Source organism: Copadichromis virginalis, linkage group LG16 (assembly GCF_057382275.1).
Source record: "Copadichromis virginalis isolate Kocher_CV1m ecotype Utaka linkage group LG16, C_Virginalis_male_GT1.1, whole genome shotgun sequence".
NCBI classification, from domain to species: domain Eukaryota; kingdom Metazoa; phylum Chordata; class Actinopteri; order Cichliformes; family Cichlidae; genus Copadichromis; species Copadichromis virginalis.
Genome location: NC_140633.1, coordinates 22,699,720 through 22,719,170, shown reverse-complemented (window position 1 = coordinate 22,719,170; position 19,451 = coordinate 22,699,720). Strand labels below are relative to the sequence as shown.

At 39.4% G+C, this 19,451-nt stretch overlaps 2 protein-coding genes across 4 annotated transcripts in view; one reads left to right on the top strand and one right to left on the bottom strand.

Annotated features, from left to right (window-relative positions):
* Window positions 1-1,566: 1,566 nt before the first annotated feature.
* gpr143 (G protein-coupled receptor 143) lies at window positions 1,567-11,587 on the top strand. The gene is made up of 9 exons (XM_085433853.1): window positions 1,567-1,879; window positions 4,065-4,174; window positions 4,483-4,577; window positions 4,978-5,070; window positions 5,398-5,507; window positions 5,602-5,710; window positions 7,438-7,555; window positions 7,642-7,897; window positions 10,562-11,587. Exons 1-9 carry the CDS (start codon window positions 1,624-1,626, stop codon window positions 10,663-10,665), a joined length of 1,251 nt encoding a protein of 416 aa, XP_085289979.1. The 5' UTR covers window positions 1,567-1,623; the 3' UTR covers window positions 10,666-11,587.
* tbl1x (transducin beta like 1 X-linked) overlaps window positions 11,271-19,451 on the bottom strand; it is a 23,905-nt gene continuing 15,724 nt past the window's right edge. Inside the window, exons 2-16 of one of the 3 annotated variants that reach the window (XM_085433851.1) lie at window positions 18,183-18,296; window positions 17,894-17,998; window positions 17,316-17,461; window positions 16,794-17,013; window positions 16,102-16,234; window positions 15,795-15,936; window positions 15,628-15,691; window positions 15,382-15,479; window positions 14,881-14,941; window positions 14,644-14,765; window positions 14,484-14,558; window positions 14,262-14,389; window positions 13,670-13,835; window positions 13,485-13,586; window positions 11,271-13,331 (exon numbers count right to left, since the gene is read on the bottom strand). In XM_085433851.1, coding sequence (XP_085289977.1) covers window positions 13,305-13,331; window positions 13,485-13,586; window positions 13,670-13,835; window positions 14,262-14,389; window positions 14,484-14,558; window positions 14,644-14,765; window positions 14,881-14,941; window positions 15,382-15,479; window positions 15,628-15,691; window positions 15,795-15,936; window positions 16,102-16,234; window positions 16,794-17,013; window positions 17,316-17,461; window positions 17,894-17,951 — 1,542 coding nt within the window. In that variant the 5' untranslated portion in view covers window positions 17,952-17,998; window positions 18,183-18,296 and the 3' untranslated portion in view covers window positions 11,271-13,304. The remainder of the gene's footprint in view (window positions 13,332-13,484; window positions 13,587-13,669; window positions 13,836-14,261; window positions 14,390-14,483; window positions 14,559-14,643; window positions 14,766-14,880; window positions 14,942-15,381; window positions 15,480-15,627; window positions 15,692-15,794; window positions 15,937-16,101; window positions 16,235-16,793; window positions 17,014-17,315; window positions 17,462-17,893; window positions 17,999-18,182; window positions 18,297-19,451) is intronic. The other 2 variants (XM_085433852.1, XM_085433849.1) reach the window with 2 other exon arrangements.

The following is a 19,451-nucleotide window of genomic DNA, read 5'->3' as shown; positions in this document are numbered from 1 at the left end:
GACTTTGTGCCTTGTCAGGGAAAGGTGCATATGGATTAGAAAAGCTCTTTACAAACTGAATGAATGCCTTCTCTGTATTTCAGAATAATGAAGGCCCTTGATGCTTTGTTCCCCAAATAAATCTGCTTCAAATGACCACCAGTTTTCTCAGATCTCAGGCCAGGCAAGCAGATCCAGCAGCTATGACCTCTCCTGTATTTGGACTTCATACAAGACTCAGCTAACCCATGCAAGCACAGTGCACCACATGTCAGCTTTTCTGTCTGGAGTCTAAGAAATGGGTTGAAACCATTTAGACCCAAGCTTTCCGTGCTCGTGGATCACGTTTAAACAGGGCATAGTGCAGATACGACTCGATTTGACTAGGAAAAATGTAAACAAATAGATAAACTCAAAGCACGTAGGTTTAGTTGTTTACTGATCACTTGGTACAGCTCACCAGAGGACCATTCACAGCTCACCAAAAGGTGGAGGAGTCCCAGTTTATGCATGCAGACATGAAGGGGTTTGCATCACCTCCAGGAGGAGGGCATAGATCTTCTGCCTTTACAGAGAACACTTCTTAATCACGTGTTGTGCCAAAAAGCAACTAACAACAAGTGGTTTCCTGTATTTGCCTAAAAACTGATGTAAGTGACTTGTTGGTCAAACATATCTATGATGAATGATATCAAGTCATTCTGAGCCAGAAAGAGAATTCAAGTCACAAGGTAGAAGCTGCAGTCGGTTTTTCGGCAAAGAGACTTTTATATATCCTTTATTCATCTGGGTAAAAACTGTCATTAACATTAAAAATGTCTTTTTCAAAAGAGCTCTGGCTGAGAGGGCAGCAGAAAGATCAACAAATACAACATCACGGTTTTATGAAGATATTTTAAATGGCCATAGAGGCCTGAATTGATTATAATGCGGGTACAATAACGCAGAGCCATAAAGATATTTACAAATGGGACATTTCTTTGTTAACACTGTTTAAAAATTCAATGGACTACAGTCCGTTTAACAAAATAAGCAAATATATTACACATAAAAACGCACAGAAACATCAGAAATCACTTTTTGGCACAACACCTGTCCGGCTTGAAACCTTCAGCTGTCCAAGAGACTGACAGAGATTAAATGTTTGGGGATGTCTGTGTGGTATTTCACGTCCTGTGTAAAAAAGTACTATTTCTCTAATGAACGGAATTAGTCATGCAAAGGGGTTAACAGCAGAAATGGGGACTAATTGGTTGATTTACATATATTTTTATACACTAATGTAAATATAATATAATAAGATCATAATATTGTGATGTTTTGTGCATTTTCGGGCTTTTCTGTAAATCGTTTAAACTGATACATAAATACACAGAGTACTGTGATGAAGCCACCCCTTTTAAGACCTTTTAAGACCTTTTCAAACAACGGCGCTTTGTCGGATTCTTGCTTTGTGTGACACAGTTAAGCTACAACTGCAGGGATTAAATGGAAGCACATGATGATTCAACCCCGTGATTTCTCAGTTGGGTCATGGACTCAGTCATTTCCTCTCATTTTCTTTTCTTTGTCTTCTTTCTTCTGGCACGGTAGTTCATTTTCTTCCTTTCTCTTTCTCCGCGCTGCTTTTTCCTTCAGTCCATCATGGCATCTCCGCGGATGGAGACTTTCTGCTGCCCGAACCGAGACGCGGCGACAGAGTTTGTGGTCACTTTTCAGCCCGTCTTATTCGGCGCTTTAAGTCTGGGAAGCGCGGCTTTAAGCCTCTTATTCGCTATTTTACAAATTCTACCAAAACGCAAAGGATACAGAAGACTCGGGCAGTATCCTCTGCCAAGGCCTGCGTCCTCCTCGCGGATATTGTTCATCATCAGTATATGTGACATATTGGGATGCACAGGTAGAGAAGAAACTGCTGGCATTGACCTACTTTTTCTCTTCATAGTTGAGGCAAAGAGCGAGTTAGTTTTCGCAGCGTGGTTTTGCTTGCTGGATCTAATTACGCACGCACATACTTTCCTTTTAACCCCTTTGTTGCACTGCATTGCATAGGTGCAACTATGAGAAATGTGTCTGTTAAAAGAAAAGTGTGAGATTTAATCTGCAATAGTCGATGCTACATATATTTTTACAAGATAAAATGTGTGCCCAGGGTCATGAATTCAATTAAAATCAAAAGAACGAATCGGGATCCTCTCATGTGAGTGATGAAATAACTCAGAAGATGCTGCACTTTTACTTGGCCTAGATTGATTGGAATGCGGCGGATTTCTCAAAGTCACACAGGGATGACACGATAATCTTTCCAAATACAAATGTAAAAAAATTAAATGTAAATAAAAACAGTATTTAGTATGATTGTTTAGATTATTTCATATGTATTTTTGTTGAAATCCTTATCTGTGAGAAAGCAATTATTGGATTTTGAAAATTGTTTAGATTTTGAATTTGATGCCTTTTTTTTTTTTTAGATGAGTGACAGCGGGCCAGTTTCCTTCACATACTCTTTCACCAAATATTATTTACTGATGTTTGAGAAAATGCAGGGTTTGGTTTGACATTGTCTTGCTGAAATAAGTAAGGCCTTATAAGGTCTTTCCAGTGCCTGCATGTGAATCTTTCATCACTAAATAGGCCTTCACAGAACGGTTAGTAGAGCATGATTGCATGGTATGCAACAGTGAGTTTTCCACTTCACCTATGCCCATCTTAAGTGAGCGTGACCCAGAGTTGGCACCAGTGTTTCTGGATCTTGTATGTATTTTTCCCCCTTTGCATTGTAGAGGTTCAGCTCACATTTGTGAATGCAGCAATAAACTGTGCTGTTGGCCAGTGGTTAAAGTTAGTGTTAATGTCCAAGTCACTATTTAGTTCTTTGAAAGATTGTTTTTGACATTCATAAATTGAAATTTTGTGCTATGATCTCAAATTGTTGACTTAGTAACTCAAAATGTAGACTTGTGGTTGGCTCTTTTTTATGGCTAAAATAAGCTTCAACTATTCAGTATAGTTTTTGACTTTGTTGAATCGAGTAGTCTGCATCTTCTGAATCTTTGATGCTATTGCATACTGTAAAGAATGCAACCATATTCTTTGAATTTTTATATTGAGAAATGTTATTCTTGTAGGCAGTCTATCAAAGAGTGGCAAACCCCTCCTGAGATGCTCTCTGAGTACTTATGATGTTGCTAATTAATAGAGTGAGCAGATATCAACAAAGTAAATGTGGGCCAAACACTGTTTGTCTGGAACAAAGTGGGACTCATTAACAATGCTGGAAAGTGGTCAAGTGTATTATATTTTAACATTTCAAACTCACTGGTATTTGAGCTGCTGTTGAGTCTGGTAACAGTCTTTGGGTTTCAGAAGGAGTGCAAACAAAGAGAAAAACTTTATATCTCAGTATTGTTTTATTCTCTTTTCCATCATATTTGCCAACATCTGCAAAACCTGTGATTTTCTGGTGACTTGTAACTTTCACTGATGGCATGTCCATTCAAATCCAGAATGGACATGTCATTAAAGCTTTAACGTTTAACCTTTTCATTTAAACAAAGGTTTTAAATGTTTTAAATTGTATACATTAATTTCTTTAACTTAAATTGTACACAGCATCCCAACCTCTTTTTTTTTCTAAATGGGTTGATTTCTGTGTACTTGGTGCCCATGGAGATTCATGCACCGCTGCAGGGTAGCAGCTTGAAACCTGCTGATGACACAGATTAAAATGAAATACAGAACAGTAATAAAGATTCTGGGAGTGCTTCCATTGTTCCATTCGGCAGTGAAGCTAGGAAGTTTCATGGAGGAAATGGAAACACCCTTATAAAACACACCTGGTGGGCGTTAATATTTCCACATTGTAAAATAACTCTTGAAAGGACGCTGCTACTTAAATCTAATTAGTCAAAGCACTTAATAATAAAAGCTGAAAATAATAAATCTGTGGTGTTTTAAAAGTAATGAAACCCACACCAAGTTTACATCTCCTGGTAATGTTTTCGCCTTAATTATATTTGCTTGCAAAGCGGGATTTCCTCCTCAGCAGCTACAATTAAATATCATGCACTGTTTCCTTCTTGCAGGTGTCATTGTAAGATCATCTGTGTGGCTAGGTCTGCCAAACATCGTCGACCACATCTCAGTAGTCAACAACACTGATGTCTGGCCAGAAGTCTTCTGCGTAGGCAGCGCAGTATGTATTTTTTTGCAATAGTGAGATAGACTTATATATGCCTTGATAACACAGATGTTGAAAGCAGAGATGTGTAGTTATTAAGACAAAAGGATAGCAATAACTTTTACATTAGAAAAATTATTATAGAAAAATACACTTAGATTTGTTCGTTCCAATAATATTCACTTCACGCACAGAAGAGGTCATTTTGTTTAATGCATCATCACACATGACACAAATAGCTGATAAGCCAAGTAAACAACACATCTTTATCAGTTATTATGATCTGTAAAATAAGTGTAAGGCATGCAATTTATGTGTTGCAGATGTGGATCCAGTTGTTTTTTAGCGCTTCTTTCTGGTGGACCTTTTGTTATGCGGTTGACGTCTTCCTGGTGGTGAAAACATCTGCGGGAATCAGGTTCCCCCCACTTCACCTTCCATTCGCAATTCATTATCACCTTAGCTTCTCCTCTGATAGGATGCAAGTTGAAGCAGTATATTTTTACCAAGCAGAGTGTGAAATATTTTTCTCTCACAATGCTCAACTGCCACCTGTATTTTTATATTTTGGTTTTCACAAGATAAAACTGGTTTGAATCAACTCTTTTATTCTAAACTAAAGGTGCAGGTTTCCATGCTGTCTATTGTTGCTATAGTCTGAGTTTTACAAGCCTCTCGTACTTCTCTCCCCACTCAGTCTTATTCAATTGCATTTTGTACAACAAATAAATGGGGGGAAAATATCCTCAAGATAAAGAACGACAACATGTAGTGTGAGCTTGGTCTCATGACTTTGGTTTTTTCTTCTCCCCCAACAGCACCATTATACTCTACCACATGATTACATGGGGCCTGGCTGTGCTGCTGTGTGTTGAAGGAGTGGCCATGCTGTACTATCCATCTATTTCTGAGTAAGATACCACTGACTGCTGTCCTGCTGACAGGCACATTTAAGCATCCGTTGGTGGAAAAATAGAAAATTAACATTTTCGTGTTCACATATTAACAGCCACAATAACATAACAGCAGAGAACTTATCAAACATATCAGTGGTTCTAACCATGTCTTAAAAAACGTCATTATTTCCATAGAAAAAGTCTGCTGTTGTATGGCTTTTATTAAGTGTTAAGTACAGCATTTTCTGACGTAGAGAAATATTACAATAATTCTGTTAACTATCACAAAGTTGATTTTTGATGCTGAATGAACTATTTCTCATGTTTTTTTTCTTCTCCCAGCTGTGAGCAGGGCCTCCAACATGCTATTCCTCACTATGTCACCACATACGCACCGATGCTGCTCGTTCTCATAGCCAACCCTGTGTTTTTTAATCGGACCGTATCTACTGGTGAGTTCCTCGCTCTCGAATTTCTCTGACAAATGCAACTTCTTACACATGTAAATGAGGGGAAATAAGATGCTTTCTCATCTCTCTCGCCTAGTGACATCTTTGCTGAAAGGACGACAAGGAATCTATACGGAAAATGAGAGGCGGCTGGCGAATGAGATAAAAATACGCTTCTTTAAAATTATGCTGGTGTTCTTTATTTGGTAAGTTAAGAACTAGTTTTGGGAAGGAAATAAGTGCTTCTTGCTATGTAGTAAATATAAATCTAGTGCTACGAGCCGGCAGCCTGTTAACATAGACAGAAAATGCACTGATAAGATGAAACAAAATGAATCTATCCACATGTTAAATCACCTTTGTTTGACCCATGAACCGCACCGTATAATACAGAAAAATCTCACTTGATTTCTGAGCTGAGTGAACACTTTGCTAAAGAGTTTCTGGTCCCGTTTGCTTTTTTCATGTCTCTTTTAACACAAAATAGCATCATTTTATAAAATCATGGTACTGTTTGGATTAAAAATGGACAATTATAGAGTGCAGCTGCCAAGTGGTTTAGAAGTTGTTACCATATCAGTGTGACGTGTCCTCAATTTCTCATTCAGCTCCACCTCTCAAACCTAACCCAGTTTCATGGTGACTATGTACAAAACAAAATGGCAAAGAGTCCACTGAACTTTAAGAACAACCTGAGTGTTTCCACTGTTAATTCAGTTCAATTCAATGTTATTATGCAGCATCAAATCACTAACAACAGCTGTTTCAAAGTAAAGATCCTACAATAATTGGGAGAAAGCCCCAACTCTCGAACGACACCCTGTGAATAACCTGTGAAGTTTATTCTGTGACGTTTTGGTAGCTTGCTGGGCTGAAGCATCCAGGTGTGTGTAAACAATGCCACAATTCCCCAATAAATTCAAAATACAGACCCAATGCAATGCTCAGATTAATTGCAAACAACCCATTAGCTAGATATCGGACTCTACAGGCCTCATTTAGCATGGCAAATGTTCATGAACTCCTCTAAATATCATAATATTAAAATGTCTGTGAAATGAGTGAAATGTAAGGCCATCTGTCATACTGAAGTTTGGCTGAAAAAATCTAAAACAGAACAGTTAAAAAAGAAAAGTGTTGTGATGGCCCGGTCAAATTCCAGACGTCAGTGCTGAAATGCTGTGGCAACACATTAAGAGAGCTGTGCATAAACAAATGCCTACAAACCTCAATGAATTGAAGCAATGATGTAAAGAAGATGGGGTTGAAATTCCTCCACACTGATGTGAGAGACTGCAAAGGTCATACAGAAAACAATTACTTCAAGTTATTGTTGCTAAAGGTGTTTCTACAAGCTATTGAATCGTGGGGTGCACTTATTTTTCCACAGGACTGCATAAAATAATGAGAAACCTTTTTCCCATGACTGTATGCCTGTCTTTTATATACTGCCTAAGGTTTAACCGGTTTAAAAACCAGAATGTAAAAAACGTTGTAGTTTTATGGATGGGTGATCCAGACTAATTCTTTCCACTGACAGCAAATTATCAGTCTTGGCAAGTTTTTTGGCAACTTCACACTGTAAGAAAGGCCAGGTTATATTTCGGAGGCTAGGTCGAGAAGTTATTAATCCAGTATTCTTTTAATAACTTAAATTTAACTGCATTAAATTTTGTGTTTATGAGGATGAACCTGAGGGCAAATTGATTTTTAAAACTCACACAGTCACAGAAACTAAAGCCAAGCCTGCTTAAAGATTTCAATATTTCAATTTCAGTAAATAGGCCAAAACATGCAAAACAATTATTTGTGATTTCAAACTTTTTATACCTAACCATTAGGTCTTTTCAATGATTTGTAAATAAGAAACATCATTAACATTTTAATGTTCTTGTAATAAGATGTGGGGGTTTTTTCTTCTCCGATGTTTTAGCTGGGTTCCCAACATCATTAATGAGAGCCTCCTCTTCTACCTGGAGATGCAGATAGACATCAGTGACAATAGTTTGAGGAATATCAGGAACACAGCGCTCATCACATGGTTTATCATGGTGGGTTTTAACAGGAAACCAGCGTACAGCACGCTACTTTAACCTGCATGCAATCCCTTGAAAACCTTTATATTCCACTCTTTCAGGGTATACTGAACCCCATGCAGGCTTTCCTTAACACCCTGGCCTTTCATGGCTGGACAGGCTTTGACATTGACTTCAGCCTGCAGCAGAGGAGGGAGCTGGTCTGGGACTCTGTCTCTACTTCAGCAGCTAACATGACTTCCCATAACCCTGTGGTGGGAACTACTCTGCTTTACCAGAGTCACGTCCAGGAATCACAGAAGAACATGATGGGAAACGGGCAACACCACTCTGATGCCATCAGCGTCCTCTCAGAAGGTAAACGGCATGTCAATGGTGGTAGCAGCTCGCCAGTATATCAGGGCTGGTGATGCTAAAAAGATATCAGCATCATATACTGTATGGGCTACCTCCCCTTAATATGAAGCACGGTTTAGTATTTTCTTTGAGATCTGAATACTGTTATGTTTTGTTTTGTCTTTTTTAAAAATAAATGAGCTTTATCAAGGTGTTGCAATGGCCTAGTCACAGTAGAGAGCCACTAAAGCAAACATAAAGCTCGCTGTGATTCATTTTAAATAGAATTTTATATTGTACTGCTGTACTGTAGCTGACGCTTACTGGGTGGAACCATGAATCATGTTGTGACGTTACGCAACACCCTCCACAATTGTCTTCATTTCTTCTTTTTGATTTGTACTGAATGCAACAGCAATGGGAAACTGCAGAGCACAGGAAGTTAAAAGATTTTCTGTGGAGAATGAACTAAAGTGATTAGAACTTTGCTGCTATCGCTCTGAATGTGTTGCTTTATTTATAGATGACTGACATGCTGTGTAATTTCATCAGCTGCAGTTTTTCAAGGTGCTACTCTGGTGCCAAGCTATCACACAGCGCATTAAGTGCAGATAATAAACAGAGAGCAGTGGAAGCCAATAAGAAAGAAAAACAGGTAGAATACATCACTCTGTCTGATACTGACTTTTAGCCAGGAAAAATAAGGAGATTAGATTCTGCATATATACTTTCAACAGCCACTTTATTAGGTACGCCTGTTTAACTGCTTGATGTAAATATCGAATCAACCAATCACATGACAGAAAATCAATACATTTAGGCATCCAGACATTATTAAGATGATATGCTGAAGTTCAAGCATCAGAATGGGGAAGAAAGGTGATTTAAGTAACTCTGAACACGGCATTATTGTAGGAGCCAAAGGGGTTGGTCTGAGAAACTGCTGACCTTCTGGCATTTTCCCACACAACCATCTCTAGGGTTTAATGTCCAAAAGAGAGAAAATATTCAGTAAGCAGCACTTCTCTGTATGAAAATGCCTTCTTAATGCCAGCAGTCATAGAAGAGTGACTCCTTCAAGCTGATAGGGAGGGAACAGTAACTCAAAATAACTATGGCAGAAGAGAACACATCAAACCTGGAAGCAGAGGGGCTACCACAGCAGAAGAATAGACTTTGGTGCCACTCCTGTCAACTAAGAACAGGAAAGTGAGGCTACAGTTTGCAGAGGCTCACCACAATAGAAGATGTATTTTTAAATTTAAAAATAATGAAGTTGCCTGGTCTGATGATTCAGAAAAGCTGGGATTTGGCATGAACAACATGAAAGCATGGATCAATCCTAACTTGTATCAAAGCTCAGGTGATGTAATGGTGTGTGGCATATTTTTGTGTCACATTTTGCCCCCCTTATTATTCACTAAGCGTTTAAATGCCACAGCCTGCCCGAGTATTGTTGCTGACAATGTTCATCTGATCATGACCACAGTGTACCCATCTTCTCACGGTTGCCTCCATCCCCACGCTTCCTGTCAAGACTCAGATTTCTCAAACTGATTTCTCGAACACGACAAGGAGTTCACTGTACTCAAATGGCCTCCAAAGTCACCAGATCTTAATCCAATAGAGCACCTTTGGGATCTGGTGGAACAGATTTGCATTATGGATGTGGAGCTAACAAATCTGCTGCAACTGTGCGATGCTATCATGGCAATATGAAGCAGAATCTGAGCGATGTTTCCAGCACCTTGTTGATTCCTTGCATGAAGAATTAAGGCAGCTCTGAAGGCAAGAGAGGGTCCAACCCCGTACAAGTGAGGCGTACCTAAAGCGTTCGATGTAGTATGCAGATTACATCGAAAAAAGAAAATGACGAGTTCATTCTTTGACTTTCCAGCAATGTATTTCACAAACACGTTTGCAACTTACTGTGACGCACTGCTTCACATCTGCTCTGTGATTCATTCTCTGCCACATGCGCTAAAAAAAAGGATGTGAAAACTGCAAAAAGGAATTGAAGCTGCTCTGCTGGACAAGCTGTGATAACACAATTTTCAATTTATGCTAAGCATCCATTAAGCTGCACCAGCTTATTAAAAAAATATATATAAATTGTATCAAGTACAGCAACACAAATTGGTCTATAATTTGACATCAGTGCATAATATAGCAGCAATTCTAACTTATAATTTGAAGAGATTATAACGCTATAGTCCCTCAAAAGCTGTTTTAAAGTTCAGCTAATTTTTCATTGTGAAAATTCAAACTTTATATGCTGAGTCCTTTTGAATATCGTGGAAACAACTCCCAGTTATATCTATATGTACTGTAGCTCAACACTTATGTGCATTTGCAGCATATTCATGTTAATTTTATCCCTGAGTGACAATTGTGCACCGTACACCTCATGGACAAAATCCTTTCAGTGCTTTGTACCACCAGTGTCCCTGACATGTTAAGTATATTAAAAAATAAAGTTAATCTTTGAAAGAATATGTTTTTTCCCCCCATTCTTGTTTATAGACCATGTTTTTTTTTTAATGCATTTAAAAACCACAAATCATCATTTCCACATTAAAAGCTGCATGGAAAGATATATGTTAACACAAATACGCAGTTTTGAGAAGCTGAGTTGGTGTAATGCGCAGAAGCACCAAGTAATCTACCCCTATTTTGTCTTGCTAGGTTCAGAGCCTAGTACAGTTGAAATCCACATTTCCAGCGAGCTACAAGACTATGAGGATGTAGACGCAGACGGAGAATCCTTGGAGAACTCTGTGAGGCACTAACTGGGGTCGTCCACAAACCACCTTCCTCCACTTTGCTGCACCGCATTGCTTTTGTGGTCACTTTTTTTGTAGATGGTCTCCCATTAAGCCTTTGTTTTCCTGCTGAGATTTGAACTGGTCATGAGTTTCATTATTTGGTATGACAGACTAAGCCTCATTCCTGAGTCCAATCCTTTTTTTTTTTTTTTTTTTTAAATCCCTTTCCATAAAAAGAAAAAAACAAAAGTGCTACGTTTCAGACCCATCAACTCAACAGTCCCAGAATGAACACGGCTGACCTTTAAAAGTACTTTAAGTGCTTGAAGAAGCATTTCTTCAAATTCTTTAAATTGCATACACTGATTTTGTGACAAGAATCATTTTCATTAAGCTGTAAAAGCCCCACAAAATGAAATAAGCTAAATAACTAATCTTAAAACAAAGTTATTGTATTGCCAGGTGTCCATGTTGTATTTTTACACACATGTATTTCATGCTATATTAAATATCTAAATATCTTTTACACTTTTGACTCAAAAACCTTTCAATTTTTCCCCAAATCTACAACATGTTAATGAGCTCAAGAAAAAAGGGGGAAAACACACAATTCAAGACAAAGGCTTGAGTTCTGTTATCAAAATAGAGTAATTTATTTGAGACACTGAATGACTTCAATGTTTTTTTTTTCTTGGAAACAGGTGACAGACCCTGGATCAGGGTGAAAAAGATAGTAGCCGTCACAGCGCTTATTCCATATTGGGCTCCTTAGCATGCCAAGAATGGCCACTGACCTACAGCCCAATGCTCAGTCTGACACAGACAATAATGGCTCTTAGCAAATTAAAAAAAAAAGTAGTCAAAAAAAAAATTAAACACCCATTAGTATCCAATTGTGACATAAAAAAAAAAAACAAAAAAATAAAAACAAATAGTTGGACCTTGACTTTCAGCAAAATGTGATTTTTTTTCTGAGCCCACCGATACAAAAGTGCACTTCATGTTGCTCCTGCTGAAGCTGACAAAAAGTGAGACAAAAACAAATAAAATCAAACAATAAAATGAAATTTAAAAAAATATTAAAAGCTAAAAAGGCAAATCAAAGTGGTAGCAGGTTCGCTTGAAGATACTTTTACTTTACATCCAAGCAGGCAGACATACTGCTCACAACACATTTCAAGCTCAGCACACCTGAAAAAAAAATTTAAACAACAGCAAGGCTTTTGCATAAAATCCACCTCCTGGTCAAATGATCAGAATTTTCAGTAGGCTGATCAGAGGAAAAGTGCCAGAGAGGAACCATGCTAATAATAAAACAAGCTGCAGAAACTTTCCTTGCTTGTCTGCTTGGCAGTTACAGGTTTGTGAGTCCCGTGATGACTTGTTTTACACACAAAACAGAAATAAAAGCAGCAGGCTAAGTAGGATAGTGATGACTGCTAAAATCTTTAACAAGAGAACTTCCCAAATGCAGATGATGCGGTGTACATTTCCTCCATGGCTTTTAGTGATCAGCAGAGAAGAACAACAATGCTCAAGCCATTTTCCTTGATGTTTTTTCTGTGATTCACTTAACGAAAAGTAAGCTCGATCAAATGGATACGACTGGCAGATTTCAGAAAGGCTGCAACATAAGAAGCTCATGAGATATGCACTTCATTTAAAGAGTGGTCTTGTCTTGAATTATCAGCAAAGATCTGATAGCTCTAGCCATTAAAAAGCCCCTACAGGATTGCAATAAAGTGTGCTGTATATAAACATATATACACAGTATATAAGTCTGTGTATGAATCTAATTTACATCTTTACATTCTTTAAATTTACATCTAGAGTGGCAGATAATTCTCTGTATAAAGCACACTTTTCACATCTTGTCCACAGAATGACGTTTTCTGACGACTGAATCGAACAGGTCATTTTTGGAAGTTAGGACAATTTCTTGGCAGGCCTTTCCTTTTGTGTTGTTGAACCTGATGTTAAAAAGGAGCTAAGAACTACCTCATAGCGGCACATTCAGTTTGATTTTCAAAAATCCATCTGTGGAAAATAGATACAAAAAAAGAAAAGACGGAGGAACAAAGGAAAAAAGAAAAGAAAAGGAAGAATTACTCTTGAAACAAACGTTTCTCCACTGGGGAGAAATTAAGCACTGTGTCAACAGACAGCAGCAGTGCTTCAGTTTTCAGTATCAGCTACTTTCGTTGTGTTACTTCATTACGACATGAAGTTCCTCGCAATTTGTTTCCTCTCACAGCCAAACACCAGTGTCTCAATAACACTTTTGTCTTTATATATCTCGGCTCATCCGTGTTTCTACCCTCACAACCCGAAAACGGTGGACCAGTGGCCCGTGGGGATCGCAGCACTTCATCATAAGGAACCATTTTAATACATGGATGCACCCAGCGAGTTGTGTCCAGTCTAGGGGAATCTCTTAGCCAGCTTCCGCTATGTCTCAAACAGGCTTCTCATAAAATACACACATCGACTGGAGGGTGCGCTGAATTCAGTTGGAGTTAAAACCGCTGCAGTGATCTGGTTTTATTCCGGTGAGAGTTTTCATTCAGTTCACCTTTACAGCCTTTCTTGAGCAATGAGTGTGTGTTTGCTGATGGCAGGAGAAGGCATTTTTCTCCACAATCCAGGATTAATCATCAAGTGGGCTATTTTCGGAGATCGAGAACACAAACCTAGAATGTCAAAATAAATAAATAAAAATTAGATAGCTTTAATATTACATTTCAAGTCTGCATTTTTACTCGCTGTTCTTCAAATATTGGTCGTGAGAGCTTTCTGACATTTTTGTTTTATTTGAAATTAAAACTAAAATCAAAACAGCTTACCGAGCCGTCTGAGGCACTGGCACCAACTTTGTCTCCGGTGCTGTTCCAGCACACCTCGAAGATGCCGCCAGTACCCCTGTAGCTGTGCACCAAGGCTCCAGTCTGAAACAAAGCCACAAACAAATGACAATTAATTGTCTCTTCTCTGTCGTTTGGCACAGTATAAATTCCAGTCCGGCTCTTACCGTAGTATTCCAAATGTGGACACATTTATCAAAGGAGCCGCTGGCTAGGTGTTTGCCATCAGGGCTGAAGGCCACGCTGTAGACCGGTTCCTGGTGCCTGGTCAGTGTATGAATACAAACTCCTCGTTCAACATCCCACAGTCGCACTGTAGAGTCAAAAGAAGCGCTGTGTGGAGAACAGAGGATAGGAATCAGATGGTTAAGCAGCATCAAAGCATCCTAATAATCAGTTTCTTCAATAAATGCTCGTTTTTATTTCCACTGCTTTATATTGCAAAGGAAGACACGGGAAAAAAAAATTCCATTATTGAAAGCTACCCATTTGCATCATTTCAGTTTTTAAAGGCCATGTCCTAACCTATTTCACATTGCCTGTTATATCAAACTCTAAATTTACTGAAGACTAAAGTAAATGCAGAATGAGACATAGTTTCTTATCATCAAGAAGCATCGGGGCTTGTGGCCTTCGCAAACACATCTATAAGGTTCAACATACACACAGCTCATAGTGAACACAACAAGCCAGGACTTCATTAAAAGTTGACCCGTGTGATCGGTATTGAATGAGAGTTATATATAGTCAATCTCCTACCTGGCAAGCATGATGTTGGCGTTGGGGTTATTTGTGCTGGGGCCTGTGGGGCTCCACTTGATAGTGTAGATTTCTTTACTGTGAGCCTGGAGGTCATGGACACATGACTCCTGCTTCATACTCCAAATCTGCACGTGAGGGGAATGGCAAGAGCAAAGTATGTATGAATACAAATCAATGTGTTTGTTTTCTTTAACCTCCAAGACCGGAGACTGGTCTTACCTTTAAGGTCATGTCATCCGAGCAGGAGGCAAGCAGCATACCTGATGGGTCCCACTTAATGGCATTAACTTCATTCTGCAAAACAACGCTCATTAGCATGTATGTTGAGGTAGAACTAAAGTTAGTGTGAGAGAGAGATGGGGTCAGAAAAGCTGCTCACCGTGTGGCCCTGGAAAGTCTTGAGGGGGCGGTCGCTGCCAAGTCGACATACGTGGATGCACATGTCTGTGCTGCAAGAGGCAAACGTGGTGTTGTTCTGCCAGTCAACATCCAGTGCTGGGGCTGTGCACAAATCCATACTCATTAGGGTTGCACGATCGCAACTGAGCAGCAGTCACTTTGTATCATATTCATTATCTATAACAGTCATTTATCTGGATACATGAATTCGCTTTACCTGAGTGGAAAGGGAACTGCTGTTTGGCTTCTCCTGTGTGTGCGTCCCAAATGATTGTCGTCTGGAAAAGTTACAATTGCATTTTAAAACACAAGCTCAACTTTTCTGCACAAATGCACATGCCTCATCTGTCGTTCGATGGTCCATAAACCCATCTGCAGTTAATGTCACCGACTCAGTTTGCTTAACCTTTCTTGGTAAAGTTTTACTCCATTCCATTTGATTAAATGTCTGTTGTGCTATAAAAAAGACAAATTAATCGTAAAAGACAGATAAGAAAATTTAATGTGGGAGCCAAAAATTTCAGGCTTCTTTCCCTGTTTTTAATACTGTTAAGAATTTTAGGCTATGGATATGAGAAAATGATATGTCAGAGATTTAGTCTTTGTCTGATGAGCAAAAAAAGGCTGGTTTGAAACAAAAAAAGCAAACAAAACCCCCCAAAACACAAGGATATTATTAGTGAAAGACAAATCCACGCCTGGGGATCTTTAGGAGTACCTTATCTACACCAGCGCTGAGAATACAGTTCCCCTTCTTGTTCCACTTGAGTGCAAATATGGGCCCTTTATGTTGACCCAATGTGCTTGCCAGATTTCCTAATGGATAAGAGTAATATCAGTTTCTCTTAGAAAAGATCCCTCACAAAATTGTCACGAAGGTTACATTTTTCACATCAACAATGTCAAAAAATAAAAATCTAATGGCAAAAGAAACAACAATGTGTGACAATGATGGAGGACATACCATCCTTTGTCCATATCCTGGCAAATCCATCATACGAGCCTGTTGCCAGGAGAGTCCCATCGCTCTGTTGGACGACAACATAACAGAACTGTTACCTGACGGCACTGCCTGTTTACCAGATGGTAAAGGTACGAGAGGAAAGATGTGATGTATGATCTGAAACCTACATTCCAGTCTAGGGAGGTGACATCTTTGTTGCTGGGGACATCCTGGCCACCTTCTCGGATACAGTGGCGCAGCACCAGCTGGGTGGAGATCGAGTTATTATTCTCGTTCAGGTTCCAGATCCTGGCAGTGGAGTCCCCCGAACTGAACCAACCAACATAACAGGAGGCGGTCAAATGATTGTGGAAATACAACCTATCAGCAGTGTTTTTTTATAAAGCTAGATGTCTTACACCACAGCGTAAATACAATACAGTACGATTCATGCAGGATGAATTAAGATGTGTTTCAGCACAGACAGAGACTGACCCTGAGGCCAACAGATCGCTGACAGGGTTCCAGGCGCAGATGAAAACTTCAGACTCGTGGCCTCTGAGTACTGTAGCTTTACTGGCTGGTATCTCAACATCCACATCCATCTCCATAGGCTCACTGTGGTTATCTGAGGAGTGGACAGATACATATTTTATGTACATTAACATACATGCAAAACACAGATTTGCCTACAATTCTCAGCAAGTTTTAAGCATTGTGTAGATTTACCATTAATGTTTACAGTATTTAGTTTAGACAATTGTCAAAGGAGGTGAATATATTACTTTTCAAGCAACAGGGGGCCAACAAAGAAAATCAGTAATCTATTCAAAAAAGTCAACTAAAGTATATATTGATGTGCTTCAACTACTATGACATCTCTAATTTTAAAAGCAACTCTCAAGCTGTTATATTCCAGTAAGAAGACTCTGACCTATGCATCATATATTACTTCACACATGTTGGGCAATGGAAAATGGCTATCACTGCTACAGACATAACTGAATATACAGTAACTGACTGTGAGCTTGACACACATCTGTAACACAATGAGGTCACATTAACAGATCTCAGAAATGTATTACATGAGTCACCATTTCTGTCATGACTCAGATATTTGGGTTAAAGTTAAGAGACAAAATGTAGTGACTGTAAGCTGCGACCAACGATATTAATGTTCAACTTACTCATGTTGTGAGTACCATTCTCCTCGCCATTGACAGTGGCTTCTCCATTTTTTGGCGCATTGGACTGGATTCCAGAGGTTGAAGCTGTTATGGTACAGGTGGTCTGCTGCTGGGCTAGTCTGTCGCGGAAGGCCTGCTGCCGCGTCTGCACCACATCTGGCATCACCGCGTCAATGAGCGACAGTGACTCAATCGGTCGACCGTCAAAGACCGTGCCGTCCTGTCATCACAAGAGGAGTTAAGAACGCATGGTGGAGGGGTGTGGTTTTTAATTAGTGACTCGTCTCGTTTCCCTGATAATCGTCAATTACAAAGGTGAAGAGTGCTTCCTAATTGGCAGCCTAATACAAACACACTTCAGGGCTTCTTCCAGTACAAGACGACGTAAATGTGTGTGGGGGGGGGGGAATAAGCACTTGCAGTTACCCTAGCGAGTCGGCATCAAGATCAAAGTCTGTCTTTGTATCATTAAGCAACAGAAGACATCTGTGGGAGTCAGTAACAGCAGGTCCCAGCCCTCACCTCATTAATGCTGATTTCTGCCTCCACATACTGGAGTCCTTTCTGCAGGATAGAGATGAGAGCAGCAGGGGGCACTAGTGTTCCATTGATGTTGGATTGGCTGATGTGGCTCTCAATGCCAAAGGTGAATGCTGAGTGGGAGAAACCTGAAAACAAAACACCATTCACATTCATTAACAGCAGAGTGCCAAGCACAAGATGTGCACAAACACAACACAAATATTCAAAGAAAAGTCTTGTCTGATCCAATCAAAGCTAAGAGTAATTGAATACAACAACAAAATGGAATAACAAGCATGACATTTGAGAGTACAATAAGGCATGCCAATTTTCAGTGTTGACCTCTCAGAGCTGCTAGTAGCTTGTACACTGCCAGATGGCTTCAGACAGTCTCAATAAACAGTAATAAAAGACAACAGCTAGGGTTTCGGGACTGATCCAGATCCTTTAAATTCAGATCCCTGAGTATAATAGCATGCTGATATATCAAGAGCAATGCAACACTGTGTTTTCACATGGTGCTTACATCCTAAATTTACAAAGAAGAAAAAAAAAAAAAAGACATTTGAGAGGCAAACCTGACTCTTGGAGATATCTGTAGACCAAGAAGTTCACTTCGTCGCTGGTAATACTCATCTTAGCCCAGTGAAAGGAGGCGGTATGTTGGAAGGCTGAGCTCACTCCTGAGAAGAGATCAAGATTGGGATCTGAGATTAATATTTAGGTCTGTGCTCTGGCATGTGACATTTACAAATCCATAGTTTTATTGACCCGAATGCCATTTGGCATCTCCTACTGGTAAAAATAGTTACACAATGTGTCTTTGCATAGTGATACAGCTATGCGCAGACAAACAAACACACGCACGGGAAAGCCCTCACTTCCACTTCCTGTTAGTTCATTCACACTCTGGTCTTAACCACTGCTGCATGACTCGATCCTCTGATGTTGTTAAGCGCTGGATTAGTTCCTCCCAAAAATCTACATTCAGAACAAAAAGCAAGTAGATGGAATAAGCTTTGATTTTAGGATATCAAGCATGACTCTACTGCCCATCTAGTGACTTAAAATTAATCATAGCAGCCCACCTAACCTTCCAGTTTAAACAAATACAAGTATTTAATAACAGTACTTACGTTAACAATTAAATCAAAATGGAGTAACATTGTTAATTCTAACAATTTTTGGTTGCTGTACTGTTCATAATCTCCCACATGCTTTACAAGAACAGAGTAAATGAAGCTGGAAAAAAACCTTGTATATACACCCACAGAAACAATGTAAACACACACAAATTTATAGTAAACACCACAAGAACGAAAATGTCAGAGCAGCAGACAACAAAGCAAAGGAACCAAATTAAACCTGGGAATGCACAAAGACACACATCTAACCATTTCCTGCTCTCCCAATAAGAAGTAAACAGATGGACATTTCACCATAAAGAGACATAAAGGGATGCTGTCAGCTATGAAGACTGCATGGCTGTCCAACTTTCATTCCATACACTATCCAGGCCCACTCAAGATTCCCTTCGGTAGCATAGCAACAAGAGAGATCGAGCAAAATAGACAGAGCGGTGTTGTCCCAATTACCAGTGGGCATAAAGCCAGAGGGCTTGAACATTTTACTCAACATGAATTATTCACTCTTTCACCTTGGTATATTCTTTCAAATTGGGTCTACCTTTGTTGTAGCCCCATAGAGATGCCGAGGACTGGAATAATAGCTACCTCTAACTAGTGCAGCAAGCTTCTTTTATATTTTTGAACATAAAAGACTATGTCATTATACTCGGAGCAAAGACGCTCGCAACTGCAAAACATACACCTGAATGTCAGAAGCATTACATGGACAACAGTTTTATTCTCATTTCATCGATTGCTGAAGCATATGATAATGACAGACACATTTCACTCAAGGTAAGAGTTCTTTTACCCTCTTCTTCCAAAGAATAAACAATGCTAAGCTTGTCTACCTTCATCGATGTACCCAGTTCTGGCCCACAGCCCTCATGTTTCCCCTTTAGCTAATTAGCTTACATATGGGACTAAGACAGACTAGCCACATCAAAGCGTTCAGCCACTGCTCCCAGGGCCTCTATAGCTACATACCAAACAACTGGAAACATCATCA